The 25,848-nt window shown below is 45.1% G+C and overlaps 1 protein-coding gene and 1 long non-coding RNA gene across 2 annotated transcripts in view; one reads left to right on the top strand and one right to left on the bottom strand.

The window, feature by feature from the left end:
• Window positions 1-3,394, bottom strand: part of MTX2 (metaxin 2) — a 33,915-nt gene extending 30,521 nt beyond the window's left edge. The window contains exon 1 of the mRNA XM_039555169.1: window positions 3,259-3,394. Coding sequence (XP_039411103.1) covers window positions 3,259-3,376 — 118 coding nt within the window. The 5' untranslated portion in view covers window positions 3,377-3,394. The remainder of the gene's footprint in view (window positions 1-3,258) is intronic.
• Window positions 3,395-16,658: 13,264 nt separating this feature from the next.
• On the top strand, window positions 16,659-23,919 carry LOC109145694. Its single transcript, XR_005602331.1, has 3 exons — window positions 16,659-16,743; window positions 18,073-20,429; window positions 21,360-23,919. It is a non-coding gene; the product is annotated as an uncharacterized LOC109145694 (long non-coding RNA).
• Window positions 23,920-25,848: the final 1,929 nt, after the last annotated feature.

Below are 25,848 nucleotides of genomic sequence, written 5' to 3'. Positions count from 1 at the left end.
GTGATTGATGCTGAGCTACTCTAAATAAATCCTCTACCATATTATTCAATTAATATTTTCTACAGTTTAGAAATGGATGATTTAAACCGTGATGCTTCTTTTTCATGAATGCTTGCAATTCATGAAGCTATGGAAATATTTGTTTATTATTCCTTGAGACATAGTATCAACCTCTTTATATTTCTGAATAGCTGAATGCCACTAATACAAGCATTACACTCCATGCAGGTGATTCAGTCATCACTCTGTATTTAATCATTAATGCATTAGAGCAGCAGGCTGTGCCCAGCACGTTCAGGTGAATGCATGTTGCTCAGAGAGGCTGCTGAATTACTGCAGCACTGCAAGTAGGGTGAGAACTGATGGGCACAGAAGTTGGAAGACACTTCTGGGATGTCCAGGGTAAGCTGCAGCAGATTGCCATCCCCACTCTCCTCCAAGGGTGGAGACTCCACAACTGCACTGAGCAACCTGCTCCAATGTTAAATCATCCTCACACTGAAAAAAGTTTTTCTTACATTCAGATGGTGTTTTCTGTGTTTCAGTTTGTGCTGAGACAGTGAACAGGCACATCAGAAGTGAATGTACAAGGCACAGGCAAGGTGAAGACAGGTAGTACTTTAAAAAGAATATTCAAATACATACACGAAAAGTTGGTGTGTTAAAGAAAATTACGATCCCCTTCTCCACTAAAAGCCTCCCCTCAGCTTTTAGAACATTTCTAGAAAACAAATTATGTTGACTTGATTGTCTTAAACACTTGTATGTAAGGACTCGTGCATTATAGCTGTTACATGTTAAGAACAGCAGCAGCTTGTTGCAACTGCTACGACAAAGTGACATCTTCATGAATAGGACCCCCAACAAAAAGCCAATGAAATTTCATTTTTAGGAATGTGGAAAAAATTCTCATTCACAACCACAGATATGGGATAAGATGATATTAAAACAATAGCATCTTAGTCAATAGTCACTGTATTTTTTCCTTGCAGATACAACATTTTTCTTCCTCACAAATATTCCTAGATTTGGGGGATATTTACATCTTCTTAGTACCAGAATGAACACTCCCTCTGTCTGTGTTAACATCTCAGGAAATCCAGATGTGTGGTGGGTACTTGCCAAGATCCTGGTTAACTTTCTTTTAATTTGAAAAATCTTTCATATGAACAATTTGAGTGATTTTACCATTACTTACTTCCAGTCTAGACCTGGTGCTTAATACAGACAAGCTAGAAATGTCATGACCCACTGGAAACGGTATCTTTTATTTTTAAGGCAGATAACTTCTTTTGAAACTGATTTGCTTTTGGGAAAGCAAAGACAAAGTAATAATTTTGTTTTATAGAATGTTTCAGTGGACAGGTCTTAAACTATTTGTACTGTAGCTTGAGAAACAGTAAGTAGCTGCATATCCTGAAGAAGTACAAGATTAATAAAATAAGCACCAACCATTTCCATTCTGCAGAAATGGAGGAGTACTGATGGTATTTTTATGTTAGATGCTTACATATTACTTTACCTATAAAATCAAAGTGAGCATTATTTAACCTGTGACTGACAGGTAAAAGACCAAGTACTACTGCTTTTAAGCTTACTAAACCAGAGGAGGGTCCAGAAGTACTTGAGCAGCTCTGATGCCCTCAAAGCACCACCTTAACAGTAAAATTGTTAACACATGAGTCTGAGACTAGTAAAAGCAGCATGATGCAACAACCCCAAAGAGCAGGTAAGAATTTCTCCAGGAACACAAGAACACTTCAGCACAGAAGGGAAAAGCCAGTTGTTGCAAAACTTTGTCTTCTTATTTCCCATTCTTCAAATATGTATTTTCTTTATTCTATACTTAATTTGGATCTCTCATTGTATTCCACAACAATTTGCTTGTTTAGCAAGAAGCTGTGAAACAACAGCTTTTGAATAAGAGAGCAATGTACATATATACATATAGAGTTTGTATTTGTAATTCCAGAAAAAATAAGTATTAGCAAGCTGTCTCTCTAAAATATTCAAAAAGGTTACAGAGCACAGATCAAGATCTACTCATGTATGTGATTATCCTTGTCTTTCACAACATGAATAAAATACACTAAAGAGATCATAAAGTAAGTAAGTAAATAGCATGAAGCAATGTTGATCATGACAGTATTCTCCATATCCCAAGGATGCAGGGTTCTGGCCCTCAGAACATAAGCATGGCTTGTGCTAACATCTATGTATTAGCAACTGCCAACTCAAGAGGCCAGCACAACTTTCAAGCTTGTCTATGGGTACCTCTACAGACCTAGATTAAAGATCCACTACCTTCACATGACCGACAAGTCAGGGTACATTCATAATAGAGAATTCAAATCAGATTCCTATGTTGAGGCCTTTACTGACTGGAAGAAGACACAGCTCCTGGCACAAAACTCCAGCTTCCTCCTCAACTCAAGGTCAGTATTAATCAACATGCTGTTCCCTTGCAGTATTTATTGTTTGGGAGCTTGTGTAGCAGCAAAAAATCAAGAACAGGGAGTAAGAAGAAAGGATAAATTGACCAAAGCACTTATTTTAAGCATGCAACACACTGTGTTTTGAACTTCCTAGCCAGGCATTATCTAAGGCTCATGTTTTGACTTTTTCCTCAAGAGCATATTATTATAATTTTTTGCTAAATAACTCCACAGTGACGCACACTTCTGTTACATCTCAAGGTCACGTCCGGTTTAGACGGCGCAGCTGCAGCGGCTCACAGGAGCACTAACAGGTAGCAAAGGTCCCGTCACGCTTCCGAGGCTCCCCGCGAGGACACGGCACGCACCCGTGGGCACGGGCAGGGCAGCACGCCGCACCGAGCTCTCCCACACAGCGGGGCTCAACGCCAGCTGCGAGAATTATAAACATGACGTGGTTTTTTGGATCACGGAAGAACGTTAAGTCGTTTCAAAGAAAGAAAAGTTATTAAATCAAAGTAACGATGCGCCCCGGTACAGCCGGGGTTAGGGAGCCCACAGCGGAGCGGACCTGGCGGCCGCGCACGGCTGTGCTCGGTGCGAAGCCGTGCGGGGTGACCTGTCCCTGTCCTCCGGGGCCGGCCTCCGTACGGCACCGCCGCCCGCCCTCAGCCAACCACAGCCCCCTCCCCGCGGCGCCCCGCCCCATCCCGAGGGGTCACCCCAGGGTCTGAGGCCGCGGCAGTTCGGCGGCGCTGCCGCCGCCGCCCTCACCCCGCGGCCCGGAGCGCGGCCCCGCGGCCCGCCCGCCCCCGCCCCTCACCGGCCAGCTGAGTCACGAAGGCCTCGGCCACCAGCGACATGTCGCGGAGGGAGGGCGGGCGGACCGAGGGCACGCACAGGAACTGGGCGCCGCGCCCCCGGCGGGCCAGCGACTGCATCCGGGGCCGGGGCGGGGCCCCGCGGCTGCACCGGGGCTGCCGCGCGTGGGCGCGGAGCGGTGCTGTGCGGGGCCGGGAATCTCCGAGCACCCCGGCCTGGGAGCGACAGTCCCCTCTGTTATCCCAGCCTGAGGGCAAACCCCCGGGAACTCCCAGCGCGGCACTGCCTGCTCGGCCTCTGCGCCCTTAGCTTGGGCACAGGGACACAAGGAAACAGAACAACGAAATGCCTCCCGAAGCGTCTGGGGCGATAGGTTAGAACTAAAGGGTACAGCTGCCTTTTTCTTCATCCCTAGTTGGGAGTCTTAATTCCAGAAGACAAACTCTGCTTTTTGGAATGTACACCTTGCCTTTAAGCAACCATTAATTTCTTGGTCTTAATTCTATCACATAAAGACTATTTAGGTGTTGGAAAGTGCTATAAAATTACATACCCAGTATGTTGATTGCAGAGAAGATAAAGGATATGTGAATTACTTGTTCCATTATCCTGCAGTGCCTCTTATTCCTCATTTCTTTAGCCACACTTTAGTAAGAATATCTCATTATATCAAGTATGACTTACTCTACCGTGAAGGACAGACAGCACAACATTTCAGTCCTGTAAAATCTTAAATATTTTACGTACAGAAGACGTGGGATGTATAAATGTATTAATGTTTGTAAAGTATGTGAAACTCCTCTGGTGACACTTACTACTGAATCATTCTTCATATGAATACATTGAATATATTTTTCCCATAATAGTGGAAGCATGCTATTAGAGCAGTAGCAAAAGCAGAAGAGCCAGTGAATGCATTGGAACAATGGACTGAGGACTTAAAACAGTGATGTGGAAGAGAACTGAACTGATTATTTTTAAATGCTGATGAAAGCTCCATTTCTAATTACAGCTGTAAGTTGAATAGCATTGAAATTACAGAAGCTCTGAGCAGTCTTGAGAAGCTGAGTGGCTTTGTATTAAGAGATTGCAAGAGTCTAAATTAAGCTGGTTTGTGCTCTTTGGGTCCTTTCATCACCAGCAGTACTTAGAAGGCTAAAAACACAAGCCATGGGGCAAAAGGCTGAGCTTAAACTAGGGATAAACAAGGTCAAATCCATATATTAGCACCCAATTAAAAAAGAATGTTTCTCTGTAGAGCTCAGTTTGATACAAAGAAGTCATCTGCAGAAATGGAGGTGGATGATGCAAACTAAATTAGGGAACAAAAATCAGGAAGTAATCTAGCAAGTATGAACAAATAAATATCAACAGCAATCTGCTGCCAGATCCAAACAGTTAGCCAAAACAGGAGGAAAACTGAGTGATGCTCAGACCATGCCTCCAACAAGTGGCAGAACACAGACGCTCAGGCTTCTGTCTCTGGGACAGGAGATTGGGGCAGTACTTTTGTCTCTGCATTCCCTGTCCTCCTCCCTGCTCCCACTAAAAGGACTGTTTCAGCAGAGTACCTTGTAGGAAATCCTCCAGGGAGATCTCCAGTGACAATAGATAGGAGCAATGAAACTGACTGCATCCCCACCTTCAATTTATTCAATACACCTCTCTCCTCCCTCAGCTTTTCGAGGAAATGCATCATTCTTGTAAGCCTGGCTTCCTGCAGGGTCTGCATGTGAATTGTTTCTTCAGATGGCCTCACCATTAACAAATTTCTTTCTGGTAATTCTTGCTCCATGCCATGGAAAGCTCCCTAGCTTCCATAGATTGTAAAGGCTTCACAGCAGATCTCAGGGTGCTGGTCCCTCTGATTTGAATGCAGAGAAGGATGCGCTTTCAGATAGGATTTCAAGGGAAACTAAAAGCAGAATTACACTGTCCCCTGGGCTTTGCATTTCAGAAGGTCAGCCCTTGATGAGGGGTGCTTACACGGGCACACCAAAAAGGTGGAGCTCAGTTTTCTCATAGCCCATCTCTCCACATGGGCTGCCTTTACCATGTAAGGTGTTAATTCCTAGGGTTAAACTGTCCACGGGTGAAGCAGGGCTAGGACACATATACAAGCATTCCACTTTAAATAGAATGGAACTTGAATAGGATTAATATTCTGCCTAGGAAAAAGCAACTGTTCTTATTAGTTCCCATAATATTATTTAGACAACTTTTAACATCTCTGGTTCTCTGTTAATATTTTACAAAACCTATGGCTAACAACAGTGCATACCTTTACCTGCATTACGAGTCCTTTGCAGATACAATTGTTAGGAATATTTTGCAAAAGGAATTGTGAGATGGCAATGAAAGACTTTTGGTCTTGTGCATTTTTTCAAGCTCTTTGCTTTGTAACGCTATTGCTGGCCATTCAAATTATAGTCTAGCTAGCCATATATATGACAGTAGATAAGATTAAACAAATCACCAGAAAATTAAGGCATTTAACTTAGTTTCTCCAAAACTGAGAACACTGCTAGGTGTCACACACAGTTCTCGAGTTTATGAAGCACATTATGGGCTAAGTCCAGTTTAAGGTGGATACAAGAGTATTGTATCACCCCAGCACTGATAGCAAATATTCCTCTTCAGAGCACTGTTGAGGTGGTAGAGGACACTGCAGAGTTGATCTGTGTTGCAGTATAACCTTTCTTCATCACAAGACAACAAGCTGGGGCCACATGCTGCTCGACAGACCTCATCAGAGCGCTTTCTCAGCACACAACTGGGGACATCTGCCCAAAACACTGCTCTGCATTTCTGTGGAGCAGGTCTCTAACAATTCAGGCCTTTCCAAGACACAGGAGGAGTGCTGACAGTCACAGATTCAATTAGCAACGGTTCTGTCAAGGAGAACTGTGCAGAAATTTTGTTTATGGGTGAAATGTCTGAAGGCTGCTTGTGTGGTACGGCTGGAGTTTTGAGGAAAGGCCAAGCAGTAAAGAGACATGGGGGGAAAAGCCAGCACTGAAATGCCTTCTCCTTGCCTGGCCCACAGCCAGGCTACCCCTCTGGTGTAACTTAGGGCATCCTGGGGGCTGCTCAGCATTATGCTACCTGTCAGTGTCTTTAAAGAGCTATTATGGCTGCTGGAAATCTCTACAATAAAGGAAGACTTGAATAAGTCCTTCCCTGCCAACACATCCAGTGCCAGGCAGCAGCAGGAGGGTGTTTCTAGCATGACTTCATGCCAGAGGTTCTCTGTACACTAAACAGTCTGGCAAAGTACACAGACCAACAGAAACAGATTAATCTGGACTAGTATGATCAAATGGATCTCATAAAGCATTTAGTGTACTTTTAAGACAAGTGTTTGCCTATCAGCCGTTTCATGCAATCCACTGTTCAGTATGAGGAATGGTGCCAAAACTACTCAAGCATGAGCCAAGTTGCAAATTTTTCAGTTACACGTATGGTCCTCTGAGTTTACTAAGGAGATACCATTTTATATGGAACCTGAATTCAAAATTGAGGCCAAACTCACCTCTGTAGCTCCAATGCACTTCCTTGGGAAGTTGGCATGAATGTTTTGTGGTAGTGTCCATGATGGAGTAAGAAATAATGTTGGGTTTATGACAGTTCAGGTGTACCTTACAATAGATTTTCATTCTAATAAAATGAATTGCATGCCACTGACAGTATTCCCTTATTTTCATAATCAGGTAGGCTCAAAAGGGTCTAATTGTTGTGTAAACAAGATAAGATATGATTTCTAGGAACATCCATCTATAAAAATGCAATAGTCAGAGTATTAACATTAACCACTTTGCATGTAAGGAAGATCTGCATACTTAATTGACGAACAAAATAATGCTGATGCATTTCCAGCAACCTACATGAAGATAGAAAGTGTTTATTAGAGTTTTAAGAGATACAAGAATAGCATTTCTGAAAGAAAATAGGGAATCTCAAACTGTATGAAAGCCATTTGATTAATCATTTTCATCTCCTTTTCTCAGCTCCTTTTCTGCCTTCTTTTATTCAGCAGGGTCAGATTTTCAGGGATGCCAGGTCTACTTTAGCACATCTGTCATCCCTGCAGCTGCACTGAGTGGACATCAAAGCAGCTGTGCAGAAACCCAAACTTCACTATTTTATTCACTGGAGGTGTTACCAGCCCCTAGGCTCTTGCATATCCCTGTCATTCCCAGCAGCTGCTGAGGAAGCTTGCTCTGTGCTCTGAAATACCCAATATCTCGAAGTCAGACCTTGATCTTCCCAGCTTTACCTGAGCTTTCCCAGAAGAGCTCTGCAGGTGGGCAGGGAACAGCCTCTACAGCACATCCCGGTGCTCTCAGCCCAGGACAGCAGGCACCTCCATGGGGACAGGGACATCAGCTCACAAGTCAGAGTCCAAGTAAGGAGGAGCCATGGGTAGGCAAAGAGGACAATGACCTGGATTGAGTTTCAAATAGATCCACCAGGCCACTGGAGGGGAGGGTGTCCCAGGTGGGGCCCAGGACCATGAGAGTGTCTCAGCTGCCCATGGAGCTTGTTTCTCCATGCAAGTGGTGGATTTAGAGCAGTAAGTTTCACATAGCTTATGCTTTGTGGGATCAGGATGCTTTAAAACAAAATCTCAGGTCAGAGGGACCTGCAAGCAGGAGCTTCCAGAAGGGAGACAACAGCTTTGTCCTGGTTTCCCTGCCTGTGCTACTGCATAGGTCCACGCTGCCTTCCTGCCAAACTCTGCCTTTGGTTTCCTTGAACTCAACCTGTGTTAACAGGCTGGTTCCATACTTGTCTATCTTTTTTTAATCCCTAGTTGACCAGACACCAACAAGTCTTTTTTTTAAAGCATGGATCAGGACTGCATTGTCAAAACAGCATGAATGTCAAAGCAGCAATTATGACTCCAGCTTGCAGTAGCAATGCCTGTAAAGGTTCATCCTGATATTTGTGTAAATCATACTGTAGCAAAATCTAGATCCATCTTGTTAATGAAAATAATAATTGTTCACAGTTTGACTGTAGGCACTGGTTAGGCAAGTCTTCTCAAACTCTACAGATGTTATCTGGAAAATTAGGGAGCTGCAATTGAACTCAGTTTCTGGACAAGCATGAGGAGGAGGTTTATTAATTCATCAAAGTTCCTTGTGAGAGGGTCTAAATCCTTTTCTGGAGGCCAGTATAGAAGGAATTAACTTTTTTCTTCTTCTGTAGAAATGATCAAAACTGCCTAGCCTGCATGGAGGGAAGAGGCAGCTGTAATGAATTATTTATCTGCAACGCACTGTAAGAGGGATGCGCCGTGATTAATTGTAGAGCTGGGCAGGAAATGGTTGCCTTGTCCCAAAAGATTTTTTGAGATTAAGGATGTGTTGCTGTTCCACACCAGGATAAAACCAAAAGCCCTTTACAAGATCTTAGAAAGGGAGAGGGAGCAAGACCCACCTACAAAACCCCCTCGTCAGTCATATGCATAGAAGTCTTAGAACACCTGAGAATAAAGTTTGGTAGAGAGTTAATCAGATCCAAACCATCCCATTCAACCTCCACATCCCTGGGAAGTGCTTTAGGGAGACCAACATGGAGGAGCAGGGACATGAGCCTTGTTGATCTTGCATGAATGCCATCACTGCTGAGCCAGGATGGGGCTTAGGTCTTGGCTTTTCATGCTGTTCATTTCACTTCAGCAAAAGAGTTGTGACCAGTTCTACCTGATTACTCAGTCCTTATAGAAGCAACCCATTGTTTATACTGACTTTTCCATTTTTAGAGCTAAATGCTGCAGAGCTGAATGATCTTTTATAAAATTTTTACCTCTGAATGGGAAACCTCCTCTTTTAAAAAGCTTACATGGAAGTGACTTTATTTTCTGAATCATTTCCCCCACGTGCCTCATAGATAAGAAGTTTTCTCTAGTGGGTTTTTTTTCCAACACCCCCAGTTTAGGCACTTAGCCTGACCATATCGAAGTGCCATGCTATATTTTTAAGGGAGGCTGAGAACTGATTCTATGGATACAACATATCAGAATCTCCAGAAGTTGAATCTATTCCATCTAAAATCATTGTCTTGTTCCATAAAAGGAACAAGGAAAGCTTTGCCATATCTTCATTACAGCCGTAGAAGTTCATACTTGACATAGTTTCTCCCCAGGGTACGACTGTGGTAAAGAAAAAAATTATGCTGACTGAAATAACTTGAATGTATATACATTAAAAACATATGGTCTTCTTGCTTGTAGGTATGAGTTGGTGAAGCTGGATACCTCTTGAGATTTGTGAGGGGATGTGGCAGATCAGATTGATCCTTTTCCTGGCACCAGGAGAAGGATGTGAGAAAAGCACCAGGTGTTTTCTTTGGTCTTTGTAGAGACAGAACAAGCAGAAATAAAAAGTAGTGCAGCCATGATTTCAGAACATTTTGCAAATAAGATACACTTTTAATCTTTTTGAACACTGGGACATGGAAAAGGAACGCCTGGTTGAGAAATACTTTGAGCCACATGAGCCATATTCAGTTTCCATAAGTGTGCAGAGAGCACAAGCTAGCTAAATTTCAGTTTAATCCAGCTAAATTCCAGCCTAGTCCAGCTAACAGCCATGTGTATGCAGGATGTTCCAAATCCATTACTTCCTCTCAATTCCCCGGAGGCTGGCAAAAGTTGCAAGCGTAATGTTGCTAGGATCTGAAACCTTCTTAGTCAGATGTTTAGAACTAAATGTGTTCAGTTAAATTATTGCTGGTACAGGAGACTTGCACTGATGAGTCAGATGGCCAGTCTGTCTGAACTATCAGCAGAGTTGGATTCAAAGAGGACCAATGCAGAACAAGCCCTGAGACTGACAAATCCAGCAAATGTGTGCAATTAGTTACACTGCCTGTACGTCATGTGGCCACTGGTGAGGCTCAGGCTGCAGCTGATAAAGACTTTAGGACACAAATTGCAGGCTGGCAGTGACTGCAGATCTCGGTGTCCCTGTCTGGATGTGACTGATGCCAACATCTAGATATGCCATCGTACCATCGTTTTTTATTAAATACAATGGACTTCAAATTTAGGAAATTTTTCTTCAGAAAAACAGGCCAAAGCTGTGCTCTTCCAATTCTTGAAAGTATGGCCATCTGCCTCTGGAGTGGGTGAGCTCTATTGCAGGCCTTAGATCGTGGGTGATGGACACAACAACATCACAGATGACACTGACAACCTGCAGACAGGATGTAATGTTTTTATTCTTGTTTGGATTTATTTTTTTCTTTCACATTTATAATTACACCAGACTTGTCATAGCCATTTTCTTGTATAACTCTTGCTGCAACAATTCACGCATTTAAAGTCCCAAATCAGATTATCAAATCTATCTATTTGATTTGGTACTACATTTGAAAGGCAACCAGAAGCACCAGGTGGTCCATTTCTTAAGTGAGACGTGACATTAAGAGTGTTCATCCAGTCCTGTCCCATTTTTTTTAACTTTCTGCCTAGTCACATTGAAATGAAAGTCACAGTGCTCACAGTGCTCACAGTGCTGGTTACAATTACAAAATTTTACAAAATCTTGGACCTATTAGAAGATGTCACCCTGTTACATGCACGGTTTGAGGTCTAGTCTCTCTAGCATGAGAAAATGGGTTTGATAGCTCATTGGTGTCGTGTACCTACTACACTTTTACTTGGCTGGATTTCTAAAGGGAAAGATAGATTATTTTATTGATAGGCTTTTAACACTGTTTGATAATTATCATTGGATTTGATACACTTGGATGTTGAAGAAAATGTCACTCCACATAAATTGTGTAATTTATAAATCTATAAATGTCTACATATTAAAAATAATTATACCAATATCTATGCTTAAGATATGGATCTAATACTAGAGATTGCCAGGATTAGAAACTGTTTCCATTATCTGAACAGTAACTGTGCAAAATCAGATCTGAGTTAGTCATTAAAAAATTTACTGATATTTTTATCTATTTTCAAATACCACTCTAAACTTTATAGTGTTTAATCTAGCTTACTTGTTAAAGGAACATAAAAAGAGGCATTAGGAATGTAGATTTAGTGTAGCACAGCCATTAAGATGAAGAGTAATGGCAGGAAAGCCTTAGCTCTCAGATTCTCCTGCTATACTAATGTCACCAAAATCATATTACTGGGTTTCAGGTGGTTTTCATTGGCTGCATGGGCAGAAGGAATGGTTCCTTTTGCCCCATAGAAGCAGGTCTCCTGATCCACTGAATTCACACCTGTGTGTAATTTTATGCACACCCACAGCAGCATGAATTGATGCATTGCAAAGGTCTTTGTTCTCTGTGTAAGGGCTCAAGCACCCAGGTTAGGTATGTCCCCCATGCTGGTCGGTGTAGGGGTATCACTCTAAGGTCAGGGCCACGGGCCAGACTGAATGAGTTAGACCTGTTAAACACTTTCATAAGACATAATATGCCATCCTGGTTAAAAATGCCACATTTTTCAAAATAAAATGAAAATTTTTTTTGAGTTACTATTTGCAACACTATGCTTGCTGATGAAGCATAGTAAAAGAGATCTGTTTTCCAGGTGGTAGGAAGTCTGCTAGGCTAGTAGAAAAGAAACTGACTGGATTTGTTCCTGTGTTTGTTTGTTTACTTAAACTGCTGGTTTTCAATCTGCTAATCACCAGTGGCTGTTGTCTTTTGAGGAAAAAACCCACAAGAGTACCAAAATTGTTTATGAAAAGCTCTTTTGTGGACCAGTGGTCTAAAGTTTTTCAATATAAAGGAAGCCTTGTACAGTTTACAAAAAGGTGTCGGGACTGTATCTCCATCTGAGATTTTAACATTCTGTGCAAGAGTAAATTGGCTTTAACAGCCAAGGAAGATTTACATATTGTACAGCTGAGGGTTACTTTGTTCGCTTGGCTGATGATCGAGAACAGCAAAAGGCTTCCAGATAAAGCTAAACTACAGTAAGACACTGTCTCTGTGAAGTGTCTTTTCCCTATATAATTTCCAGAATTATCTGAGGCACATTTTAGAGATGTGGTTAAGTAGTCGTGGAATAACAGATATTGTTATGATAGGGAGGAGAATGATTTGTCATTTGGTTCACCTTTCTTTATCAAGGTGACTTTCCTTGGGCAAAGACTCCTTAGTTCACTGATACTAGGAAAAATCATGAAAAAACCATGGTTGAGATTGAATGAATCACATAAACATACAGCTGTATATAGCCATATATTGCAAATAGAATAAAATGTGTGTCCCCTAAACTTCAGTCACCTCTTATTGATAAACTGGTAACAGCCATGTCTCATTTGGAGTTTCTCTCCATACCCACTTCTCTTCAGTCACCAGGGATTTGCAAGCATTCTTGGGGGTTCCTTGGAACTTAGGCTGACAGAGCAGTGCAGGACAAATCATAAGTATGATTCTTAGCTGTTAAAGACAAGTTCTTGGAACTCCAAAGAGGTGTTTGCATTTTGTAATTCTGACTACAAAGATTTTTCTTAGAAGAAGTAGTAGTCTGTTCTCCTCTGCTTGTAGTCTGTACCATTATTTGCATAAGCCACAGTTCCAGGCTGTACCATAAATAAAGGAGAGGGACACTTTTAAAAGGAGATTAAAATATAGGAACTGGGTTGCGTATTTTTGTTTTCTATCTTACTGTTGGCTACTTGCACGGTCAAAATAAATTTGGATATGCAGTTCATACCATAAAACAGAGTCGTTGGTTTGACCCTCAGCAAAGTGTTCCCTTTGCTGTAATTCCAAGCAGTAACATACTAAATCCGTTCCGCTTGGGAAGCCAGATACCCAAGCAAGCCTGGGTTCTTACCTAAGCTTGATTTTCAAAGAGGTGCAATTTTCTGTTATCAGTTACCTATCCAAAGAATATGAAATCTCTACCTTCACATATGCCACGTAGGAACAGTAATTTAACAACTTTTTTTCCTCTTGGAAGCCTTCCAAATCAATATTTTTGTTCTGTTTCAGGCAAAATGGAAACACATAAAAAATTACTTTGTTCATATCCCTTTGTAGCCTGTGGCCCTTTGAGCAACAGTCAGTAGGCAAAAATTAATATATGACTGAAAGAGAATGATCTTTCTGAGGTTTCTGATGGTGGCTGAGGAAAAATAAGGCCAGGAAATAGTAGTTTTATAATTTGCAATAAATTATATGGTTGTGGGTATCTACTGAGTCCAGTCTGGAATATTTTCTCCGATTGCAGTGAAAACTGCACCTTATGCTCTTACCTCTAGCTGCCAAATCTAAAACCTGTTTCCAACTGCTAGGCATCAAATTGAGCATGTGTGAGACACAACTCTTGGGATTAATGTTAAATGAGTGAATCTTAGACCTTATCTATCATTTATTTGTCTCATGTGTGCACCCATGGATATCACAGGCATTTTTATTTAATTATTCAAGAATTGGCACGTGACTTGCATTAGGTCCTTCCTCTGGATATCTTGCTGACAGAATAGTGCAAAGGAGCAATATCTAATCCTCATACAGCTAAAACTGTGTGTGAAGAGAAAGATCCTATTAAACTGGCCCTGTCACGTGAGCGGAAATTACACTTAATACTAAGTTCTGGTTCTTAAGACAGAATATAGTTATGTCCATACCACTAAATTGATTCAGACTGCCATAAAAGAGTCGTAAGGTTTCATCTTAATTTCAGAGTAAATCTCCGTGTATTCAGTCTGTGTCATTTTGATGGATACAGAATTGTGCACTGCTACAAGGCCAGCACATATATTTATTTATTCAGGACAATATATGTCATGAAAACATTCATTGTAAAAGACTTAGTGTTCTCTAATGGTCTGATCCAGCATCACTGAAATCAATGAGAATCTTTCTTTCCATGTTGGTAGTGCAGGAGCATGCCAGCAGTATAGAAAGCATTCCTCTGACCTAAAGTGCCTGGCACAAATGTCAAAATTACTAGGAAAATAAAAGGCTGACAAACAAGCAACCCCATAGACATGTGACGAATTTGGAGGCAACTGAAAATACAGCTATTTTCTAATATGTGAAACATATGTTCTGAGAAAGATGGGTTATTCTGGCTATATGTCTATGCTCACTTGTAGTATTAAGAAAAAAAAAAAACCAAAGAGTAGTAGCAGAGGAGTTCGCAAAATGCACCTTTAAGACAGCTGCAGAAAAGAGATGGTTAGTTTACTTGCCTTTAAAATTCAACTTGCTAAACAAAGTTGATTTATTCAAATTTTCATTAATTTTACCACATTTTGCTTTATTTTGCTTTAAATAGCACCCTCAAAAAAAAAAAAGAAAAAGAAAAAGGTGGCAGAAGTATTATTTCTTGTTTTTAATGAATGATCAGCCTGCAGTATAAATGCTTATTTGGTGTCATTACTTTAATGAAGAACTGCAAACCACATATTTTGGTTGCAACTAGTTTCACATGAGTACTTCAACCCTGGGAATTTTTAGGGCTATCCCATGAAGTGAACCAGCCCAAGGGACATGAACCATAACACTATATACAGAACAAAAATGTGCCTGTGTGCATGCACAACCATGAGCCTCTAGCATTATTGTCCTTTGCCAGTACAGTCAGGATATGACATGTGACCAAACACTTCTGTCTTGGGAAGTCCCTTCCTTTGGATGTTCCCTGGGGGGAACACCCATGTCCCTGCCAAGGAGGCTCCTGCCCCCATTTAGCTGTTGACCTGTTGCCACAACATCATCACAACTTGCCTGCCCAGCTTTTGGAAGTAGTTTCCCAGGGCTCCCACCAACCTCTGCTGAAGCTTCCATCAGCAGTGGCTTCCCAGTCCCTCAGCAGAAGTCTTCAGAAGAAAGCCTTAAGCAGAAGGGCACCTGAGGGAATGGAAGGTATTACAGAGAGTAACAATCTTCTGTGTTGCAGACTTTCTGACTTCAGACATCCATCTTCATCCTCTCTCTGTGCTCGTTTTACCCAGCAAGCATCCAACAAAGACAAACAGCTGTTGGTGTCTGGGGCTGGCTTCCAGACAGGGACCCAGTGCATTTCACAGGTCCCCTTGAGGTCTGTCTCCCCTGGACCCATAATTGGTTCTTCACTCCGAAGTCCAATACCCAGCAGAAATCCAGGGCAAAAAGAGACTTGTCCAAAATAAAAGACCTGTCCACAAATAAATAAAATCACCTTCACATAAATCCATATGTCATTCCTCTCCACATTGCTGTTACGCTTTCCAGTCACAAATGGGAAAAAAGTCTAAATTCAGTTCCTTTCTCCACTTTGATACCGTTATTTTATTGATGGGAACATTGCCAATCTTTTTTATGCAAGTATCCAAGTAAAAGACCCAGGAATCCTCTTGGCCTTTTAGTCTTTGGTCAAACTCAATGATCTTTCTGAGCTTTAACAGGTCTTGAGATTTTGCATGTGGTGAGATTTGTTGCAAACTTATTTAATATGATGCAATTTTTTAGCCATAAGTACAATGAAGACTGAGAGAGCTAGATGAACTGAGAGTCTGTCCCTAGATGCTGTAAGAGGCTTTATATTGTCTAGGGACATGTGAAGGGAGCTGGGAGGCAACAGAGTGGCTGCTGGCCAGTCTTGGGCCACCCAGAGCCTCTGCAAGGGAAATTCCAGCACCTCTGCAGTTTGAAAGGGAAGAGATGCTCCTCTTAAGACTTTATTTGTTTTTAAATTTTACCTCGTAGTTTTTTCTGTCAAAACCAGATTTTTGACTAAATCAGCCACATCAGGAAAAGGAATGGGAATGAATGAATGACAAATAAATACAAGCAAAAACCGCCTCTTTTTTGCAGCAATCTTGCAAAGGGCAGGGCAGAAGACAAGGACACTTCTTTCAAAAGGGGATCTTGGACTCATGCCATGACCATCCCTGACCCTTCCCGTAAGAGGAAGTTTCCCTGCTCCGCTTTCTTTGGGTTTCTCCCCTTCTGCACCAACTCTCCTCGAGCCCATGGATCTGTCTTTTTAAATGCAAAACGAAGAAAAGGTCGGGAGCGTGTGGCAGCCCTTCCACGCACCCACCGCCCACTGAACCCAGGGGAGTTGGCAGAGCCGCTCACTGCCCTGCCCTGGGGGAGCAGCGCTCTCCCCTGGCTCCCAGCTGCGTCCGCCCGCTGCCTCGGCCCGGTCCGACACCGAGCAGAGGCGCTCCGGGCCGGCGATTTTCCCTGAATCCTCATAAATAAAACTGTACATAAAGTTGCAACAGAAAAAGCAGCGGAACTGCACCGCAGCAGTCCCGCATGAAAGGACACCCGGGTACCCCGCCGGCCGCAGCTTCCAGCCCAGCCCCGACGTCCCCGCGGGCCCCGCCGTGGGGGCGGCGGAGCCTCACTCGGGGCCGCCCGGGACACCCGCGGGCGCGGCGGCGGGGGCGGCGAGCGCCTCCCGTTCTCGCTTCTTCTGCTTCATGCGGCGGTTCTGGAACCAGACCTTCACCTGGGCGTCGCGGAGGCGCAGCGAGCGGGCCACCTCGAGGCGGCGGGCCCGCGACAGGTACCGCTGAAGTGAAACTCCTTCTCCAGCTCCGTGAGCTGCCGGGTGCTGAAGCTGGTGGCGTGCGGGGCAGGCGGGAGGTTCCCCCCCGCACGGCGCCGCACCGCCTGCAACGCCGAAAAACACCGCGCTTCAGCAGGAGCAAGGGCAGGGGGAGGAAGCGGGGCGGGGGTCGAGGCAGGAGACGGGCAGAGGGGAGCCGGGATGAGAGCAGCCCCCACCCGCTCCCCGCCGCCGCACTCACTTCTCCCGGGCGGGCTCCGCTTCGCTCGCATCCACTCGAAGGTGCGGGGCGCCGCCGGGGCCGCCGCGGGAGTAGGGGAGCCGGGCGCGGGGGCGGCCCCGGGGCAGGGCGAGAGGTGCCGCAGCCCCCCGCCGCCCGCGCCGAGGCAGAGGCAGGGGCTGTCGGGGTCCGGCGGCGGCGCCGGGCGGCCGCTCCCGGGAAGGATGGACGTGGCGTAGCCCGGCGGTCCGGCTCCCCGGGACGGCCGGTAGCCGGCGCCCAGCGCCGCGGGGGGAGCGGCCGCGTACCCCAGCGCCTGCCGAGGGGGCGGCGGCGCTGGCCGTGGTGCCCAGCGCCAGGAAGGCGTCGTCTCCTCGCTGGGGGTACGGGACCTGCGGGGCCCCGCGGCGCAGCCCCGGCGGAAAGGCGAGAGCAAAGTACCCCAGGTCCATGACCCACGGGGCAACACCGCGCCCCACCGGGGCAATATTGCCCTAATATAGGCCCTGGAGCGGGGCGGCACGTCCCGCCCGCGGCCAATGGGAGCCCGGAGGGGGAGGCCGCGCCGGGGGTCCCGGGCGCCGCCAGCTCCCCTGTACACGCCCGGCTGCCAAGGGCTGGCGCGGGGCTGCAGGTGGGCAGTCCCGCGCGCCGTCCCGGGATTCCCCGGAACAAGCCGTTCCCCCGGCACACTTGGGACGTTTGCTGGGAGTTTGGAAGGTGAGTGAGCCGGCGCTTTCCCGCTATCCGGGCTCCCGCCCAGGTGCAGGTCTGCGCTCTCCCTCGCCCTGCTGCCGGCCAGGCTCCTGGAGGTTCCCATGGGAGCCCACGCGGGCACACCCAGGTGTCCACACCCGGAGGCTGGGGCGAGGGGCGGGATGCTACTGCACCTCATGGCACTTAATGGTCTCGTTCCATTAGATAAGTGCTCTGCAGCCTCTCAAAAGTGAATCCCCTCACCGTTAACGGGCTCACACCGTTAATGGACTTTTATTTTTCCCTTGGCTATTCGGCATTGTTTACTGAGGGTTTGCAGTTGGCGGAGAGCACCAAGTTGCTCTACCCAGCAAAATCCTCCCACTCTCTCTTGATTTTCTATCCCCCAGAATGGCAGGAAACAGCAACAAGGTGAAGGAGGTGAAATCTGGACTCCCGAAGTGATCATCTTTCCCTAAATGTCTCCAAGTGACACTTGACCATCCAGTCTGAGCCACGCTGATGTTTGATTTGGATAATGATGGGTTTCATCCAATGCCTCAGCTGATAACCACGTGTTAGTGCAGTTCAAAACAGCAAAAGGGTGTGCTGGGCGGAGCACACTTGGGCTTTGGTGACTTGGGACTGGACAGACAAGGAACACAAAGAAGGGGTACATCATGCTGCTTTGAATTAGACCTTCACCCTTCTAATTCTTAGTAGGTGGATGTGGAGTCAGCTGGGAAATTCAAGGGTTGTACTTTATTAGAAAACATATTTTATTTCTAAATAAAAGCATGAAATTTATATACCTTCATCCATCATCAAGTGCCTTCCACTCAACAGCTCAAGCAGCTCTACAAGCTCTTGGCCAAAGTGCCATTTGCTGTGGTCAGGAAGAGGCCACAAATTTTGCAAGGACCGAGCATGGTGCCAACCTCATGAAGGCAGCCAGAATCCCCAGAGAAGGAAAAATTCCACTGGTTCTCCTGCGGATTTCAGAGGGCTGGACTGGCGACAGAAAAAGGATATCATGGGGAGATGTAATCAGATCATTTCACTGACTCAGCATCACCTCTTTCCCATGGAGATTTGTGCACTGCAGCTCAGCTCCACCATTATACCCAGCTGATGAATTCAGAGCAGATCTATTTGGGTTTTTTCCTGTAGGAGCCCTGAGAGGACACATTGCTGGGACAGGCATACGCAAGTCTGCAAAGGTATGGGAGTGTTTCCCTTCATAAGGACTCTGATCAGCAACACGACCTCCTATCAGCCACAGTTTCTCCCCAGCTAAGACTGCCCATCTGCTGTAAAACAACTGTTACAGAGCAAAGGCTGGCTATACAGATTATGTCTTCAAGATGCTTGAACTTCAAGTCTACAGACACAGCAGTCACTGAAAGCTCAGAGCCCTGAAGCTTGGTGTTCTCCTGATACAGACTTGCTCACTGTGATGGGCTGTGCTGCCCTGATACCCTAATAATGGAGTATCACCTAAATTTCTATTTTCAGAGGATGCGGGTATAAATTAGAAGAACAGTTTAAATCAAATGCACTTTGTCAGGAAACATACATTTTGAAGAAGGGGTTAAATTCTGCATGATGCAAACTTGCTCAGCACTCCCATGGCAATCAAAGCGGTTTGGAAGATGTTATCTTCCGAAAATCAGAAGCCTGGGAACACCAGGTTTTCTCTTCAGCAGAGAATAGCAGTCCATGCAGGAGAGCATCTGTGCTCTTCAGTCTCCCCTGCTGTAAAAATTCCTGCCTGCAGGGAAAGAAAGAAAATTGGCTCCAAAGCAGGGCTGCTGCATTACTTGAGTCTTGTGTTTGCAGAATGCAACTGGTTTAATTACACCTAAGACTGTTTTAAATGCTAGAAGAGCTGTCTGTGTTCACACCAACATACAATCTTTCCATTTACCCAGCCAGATTTCTGTTACGAGTTTCGTGTTCATTACCCGTTTGTTTTGGCAGGACTGTTAAGGGGTTACAAAAGCAGAAATCAGTAGCTAAATATAGGCAAAGCATCTCTTATTGATGCTCTGGTTTTTGAGAGAGGGCTTTTCCTACATGCAGGAATTTCACAGTGTTCAGACTTAAACAGTTAAGTTCCAGTGATAGAATAGACTGACTGCAGCTGGTTTTTTACAAGGAGTCTAATGGGAAAGACAAAGAACTCCTTGGAAGTTAAAAGGAGGAAGAAGAAAAGTGGCAAAAAGAAGAACATGAAGAACATGATGCTGTCAAAGACAGTTTGAGAATGGCTGGGAGGTTTAGGGATGTCTGTGTGAGCAGTCAAGCGATGGCACAAGACAGGGGAGCTGCTGAGGCAAAAACCTCTGTGAGAACAATGAGTCCTTGTGTCACCATGTTTCTGGAAACATGTGGGCCTCTGCAAAGCCTGAGAAAGCCACTGTGGAACCAAGACATGATGTAGGAAAAATTCCAGCCAAAAAGCCCTGAGTCCCGTTGGTTGCAGACACCAGCAACTCACCTTAGGGCACCTGCTTGAGCAGCATGTGTGTTGAAGGCAATGGCAGCCCTGAGCCACAGACACTGCCTTGAGACTGGGACATGTGGTCTTTCTCCCTAGAACAAGAGTCCACGCTCTACCCTCTGTGCTTTTCACAATGACTAACATACAGGAGATCCAACAGATCCCTCCCCAGCCCCCAGACCTGGAAGGTCTGGTTCAAACATTACCTTGTCCTTGCCCTCTGCTGCTACAACACTGCCAGCTGGGGAAAGCTGGTTCTCAGTGGTGAGTGGGAATGTATATCCATGGTGTGGAGACAGCTAGGGTGTGGGTGGGCATCCTGAAGGGAGGTAAGCAAACACTGGGTATTTAAGCAGTGGCCCTGTTAGCACAAACAAACCACCAAAGGCTCCTGGGAGAAAGGCTATTAGAGGAGGAGGGGAAGCTCTTGGGAGTTTATTTTGTAAAATGTGAATAAAACCAGGGATGAACAGAGATTCCAGGGCAGAGATGGGGAATTGTTCTGACACAGCAGGGGAGCCAGCCTCAGCTCCCACACTAGCACAGCCCTTTCAGGCAGTCACAGCAATCCTCAGGAAGGTGTGTTTCCCTCTGCCATCAATATTTCCCTGCCACAAGTTCCCCTTTCCCAGATGACCCCTGAGGCAGGGACCTCTGTTCTCCCAGTATGTAGGATTACCTACAAAGACCCTCTATATGGACACAGAGAAGAGGAAAGTCTATCCCTCCTTCTGTAAAGATTTGCTCTGAAGAGTGATTCCACACTGGCCCCTTGCCATTTAAAGCCCTGTTTCCTGTCCCATGGCTGTGAATTTGGTGGGATGGAAATATTACATATATTGATAACCCAGAGGTGTCAAGGTAAGCCGTGCTGCTGTGTGCAAAACAGAGGTGTCAACAAGTTTGCAGCCAAGATTTCTGTCTTGTCTAGCCCTTCTTGCTCCCAAAGATCCTAAAATGTGGCCCAGGTTTCTTGGAGGAAAGATTGAGGCTGTGTAGCTCACTCAGTATGGGGTTGCCTACCATTCCCAAAACTTCAGCTGTTGCAAGAAAAACTGCACATCAGCAAATAAAAAAATAAACCCTAGCATTCAAGTTCTATATTCATGTGTATTTTTACCCAGAAGATGTCCATCCTGTCTAGTACCAATTCCTTGCTGTTTTCACTCAGCTCTGTCCTTATTGTCATTGCAGCTGAGCCTTTCTGCAATTCATCCCAGAGAGTTTGGAAAGCTTTGAGACCCTGGGCTCCAGAAACACAGACAAAGACTCGCCTCTGCTCCTGAGCAGCATCTACAGAGGCCTGGGGATGTGCAGGCACAGATACCTCAATATGTCCCATTTTGTATCTCAGCCTTTGTGACCAAAGGGGTTCAGTCCTGCACTGTTAGTCCATGGCTCTCAGGCCCTGGGACTGCGTTCTGCTTCTGCTGGGTGGGGTTTCTGCTCGGGTCCCAGCTGGCTCAGGCCCAAGCAGAAGTAGGAGGAACCACTGTCGAGTAAAAAGTGCTCTTTGTGTGATTGATGACCCTTAATAGAGCCAGCCCTCTCACTCCCCCGGCAGCCCCACTCCAAGCAAGGACCACGGGGTACCCACTGCTGCTTCTCACATGGGAACAGAGACATTGCCTGTTCAGGGATTAACTTGCCATTCAATCCCTGGAAAGTGGCTGCAGCCAACAGAGCTCTGGTCCAGCTTATCTTGCACTTTTAAAAGCAGAGGTAACTTGTTCATCAATGTATAACATCACGTGGCAACCAGCCAGCTGCCACTGCCCTCATTGCCCTGGCAGCACCAGCCCCTTTGTGCTGCCTGTCCGGCTCCAGCTTTTGTTCCAGGCAGGTCTGCAGTGGAGTGCTGGACATCTGGGCCTGTCCACTGTGCAGCACACTACGCCTTCACCAGGCTGCCATTGGGCATGGCCACTGGGCACACCCAGCAGGCTGACATATAGAAGGATGGCATCACAACCTGAAGCTCCTTTTCTCCCTCCTCAGCCAACAGCTGTCAGCAAGGCACCCTTCCAGTGGTAGACCAGCACCCCCATCCCCTTTACCCTGTTTTTTCCCCCTGGCCAAAGTCCTTTTAGTGCCTGGACGTCCCTGCAGGCTGTTTCAAAGGGCTTCCCATGGGGCTGGAGGAGTGCAGAGACCCCAGCGGTGGATCCTGCCTTCAGACTTTTTGCCACAGAGCCAAAATTACCCAGGTGGCCCTCAAGAAAGTCAGGGGACTTCTAGTTGAAGCTGGTGGGCTCCCTATTTCTTAGACAGCCTCTTCCCTGCATGCCCTTGCCTCCTGCCATCTGCAGCCATCTGCCTCCTCTTCATCTTTGGACATGGCTGTCTGCAGTCCCAGATGACCCTGGTGTGGTCTCATGGTGGAAGCCATGCAGGGTGCCCCTGAGTCCCTCCCTGGCCTGCCCAGGGTCCAGGGCTGGGAGCCTGCAGTGTCTGTCCAGGAAGTACTTGCTAATGGAGCAGGAGGCATTTGGATTTGTTTTTCCAGCCCAACACAAGTGGCACCTAAAAAACTGTGGCATCCCTGGAAGCTCCTGGCTGTGCCTGTCTAGGTTTCCCTGCCCTGGTGCTGCTAACCAAGCCATAGACAGTGGGACATTGATGGGCCCCCCTCAAAAAGAAACAGGATGCAAAGGGATAGCATAGCCCTGCACTGACTGCATGGAGATAACACAAAGCCTCAGCTCCTTTTTGCACCGGGGAAACTGCTGGAGCACCATTAAAGGGTGGGTTACTGTAAACCCACCAAACCAACAAGTGGAGATTCAAACCCCACTGATCTGAAGAATTTGCATGGCCTCACCGAGGTTTGATGCACCCCTGACACCTCTCAACCAGTCAGCAGCTCCCTATCCCAAGCAGTGCAGCATCACTGCCAGCATTTAGAGGCCCTGGCTCACTGACCATTTTATGGGTCTGGAGCAGATGGAGGGCGCAGGGAAGGAGAGGAAGGGGTGCTATGCTTCCTGTTTGTAAAGAAAGGCAAGGCTAAGATCAGCCCCAGGCCTGGCCTTGGCTGTCTAGTTGTGTTTTAAATAGGTGACTGGAGTTCATCACATCAGATGCTGCTGCAAAGGAGCTGAGTTCCTATTGAGTGTGAAAGGGGGTTGTTTATAACTTATGGGTTTTAAAATGATGGGCCAAGAAAAAGTCTGGCTTGTGCCAAAGTGTATCTCTCCTCTAGATTGCTGATGCTTGTACAAACATTGTAAAAATGCCAGCGATCTTGCTAAAGTTACATTGTTTCTAATAATTAGGCTATCATCATGGACTTCTATCACATTACAAACAAGACGCCTCTGCCAGAGTCATGGAGAAGAAAGTGAATTTATTTACAGGAAGATTCTCCCTCACGCATGCTCCTCCTCCTCCCCCACTGGAAACCATGTCTGCAGACCCCATCTTTCTGCAATATGAAAGCAATTCAGGGCAGTGGGCCTCAGTAACACTGTGTTTGTGGTCAGGGTTCCTCTGAACTCCCTTCCTTCCCCACATCTCTAAACAGCCTTTTCTTTCTTAACAGATTTAGTGAAGGACTAATAGTGTAAGTCGGAGTAGATGCTGTTTGACTAACAGCCTACAGAGCACAAAGCAAAAGGGAAAAGGGTGCTGGGTGTCCTGCAGAAATGGTGGTGCCTTGCTGCTTCGCAAATAGAAGCAGGTGACGTGAAATATATTGTGTTTCAAGAACACGCAAAAAAACCTACATGGACAATTTCATTTGTGGGCACATTGATTCCAGAAAGTTTTGGAGAGACAAAGATGTGTATATATTTATGGAATATTACAGAAGTATAAATCACAAGTGGTGTCTAGCATTACTTTTTGTGTTGTTTGTATGTTTTGTTTACTCCTGGGTGGCTCTTCTAAGAAACAATTTGTGTGATAACTTCCACAGAATACAATTTTAGGGCTTAAAAGGGTTAAAATATATCTCCAAACAAAGCAGTTTATTCTGTTCTGTTTTGTTTACAGATCTGTAACACATATATCCAAATTTGCTTGATTAAAAGTGAAATTTACCAAAAGATACACTTTTCACTGTAGCACAGCATTGTTGAAATCTCACAGAGGGGAAAATAAAACCCTAAGTAATATTTTGAATTGTTAGTGTTCAGCTGAACATAAATACCAAATGGTGAGGAAAAAAGTAGGGATAGCAAAGAAAAGAAGAATAAATAAAAGAAAACTTGTCTGTGTTGACCAGGATTGGAGGTGGTAGAATATTTCTCACAATAGGAATGCCATGTCTGTCATTAGAGGATGGAGTAGGAGCTGCAGTGTTTGTCAAACTGGAAAGTGATGCGTCAGACACTTTGGTGGGGAATTCAGAAGTTTGGATTAATATTTAACTCGACACTTTTAGAAAGAGATAAGAATAGTCTTCTCAGAGCGATATGTACTGTCAGGAAGAGACTTTAATCACAGCGTTTACAAAAGAAGTATCTCTGTAAATCCAGCGAGGAATTCAATACAGCCGTGTAACTAGAGAGGAGGAAACACAAGAGTTCAGAGCATCGTTCCCTTTCTTTTTCCTAGCGTTTTCTCTTCTTTTTACTTTTTCTTCCCCGTGTTAACTGTCCTGCTTGTGGCAGGAAGAGGTGGTGGTACCCCCCTGCCGCGGTCAGGCGGGGTGGGACTGTCCTTGCCGGGCACCGAGGGAGCGCGGCGGCACCGCCCGGCCACTGCCCGCACCCCGTCTCAGCGTCTCCCTTCGGCTGTGTGTATCTGATTGTCAATTTTCTTTCAAAGTTTACATTTATGAAAAAAAAAAAAACAAAACAAGAGGAAAAGCTCGGGCTTCCAAAGATGTCTAAAAATTGATTTATGGTTAGTATAAAGACAACAGTATAAAAATAACAAAGGAGGCGGCAGCTGCTGCGCGGATTGCTATGGAGACCCTAATGAAATTAGCACTATCAGAGGGTTTCTAATTTCTTTTGCCTTCTAAGCTTCTAATTTATTTTCTATTTTGGATAGCCAGAGTGTAACTTAAAAAAAAAAAAAAGAGAGGAAAAAGGAAAGAAAAATAAAATAGCCCACCAAAATAATAATAATATGCACGATAGATACCCAGCCAATAAATAAATGTTAACCTCACCGAGGTTTTTGTATGCAGGATTTGATCTGAAACAAGATGGCCAAGAGCCCCGCTTTGTAGATTGCCTCCTCAAAGCGGCTGCGCTTCCAACTAAAGGTGGCTTCACCCGGCCGAGCCAGCTGCCAGCCAAGCCACCGAGGCGCTTGAGTGGGGCCAGCCGATTAGAAATAAATACTTTAAAAATAGTTTCAATATTTTTTTAAGTGTAACGGCTCTTTGTGTGATGCCACAGTTTGATTTACTCTATTAATGATTTACGACTTGCTGTCTTAATTAATCCTTACATAAACTACAAACACCAGCCACTGTTACAACTGTTCAAGACTACTCTCTCAACTAGCTCAGACCGATTATACTAAATAGGTGAAATGTAAGTCACCATGGACCTGAATCCCTCTCCCGAAGTATTGGTGAAGAAACTCTACAAATACCCACATAAATACATTAAGACGAGGATAAATAATCAGTGATACAAAAAATGTCTCGCTTAAAATAATAAATACATATCATTTAGTCCAATGCGATCCTTACGTTACGGAAGAACTCATAAATTAACTTCTCTGA

Source organism: Corvus cornix, chromosome 7 (genome assembly GCF_000738735.6).
Source record: "Corvus cornix cornix isolate S_Up_H32 chromosome 7, ASM73873v5, whole genome shotgun sequence".
NCBI classification, from domain to species: domain Eukaryota; kingdom Metazoa; phylum Chordata; class Aves; order Passeriformes; family Corvidae; genus Corvus; species Corvus cornix.
The sequence above is the reverse complement of the archived record's forward strand: the minus strand, read 5'-3'. Positions and strand labels throughout refer to the sequence as shown.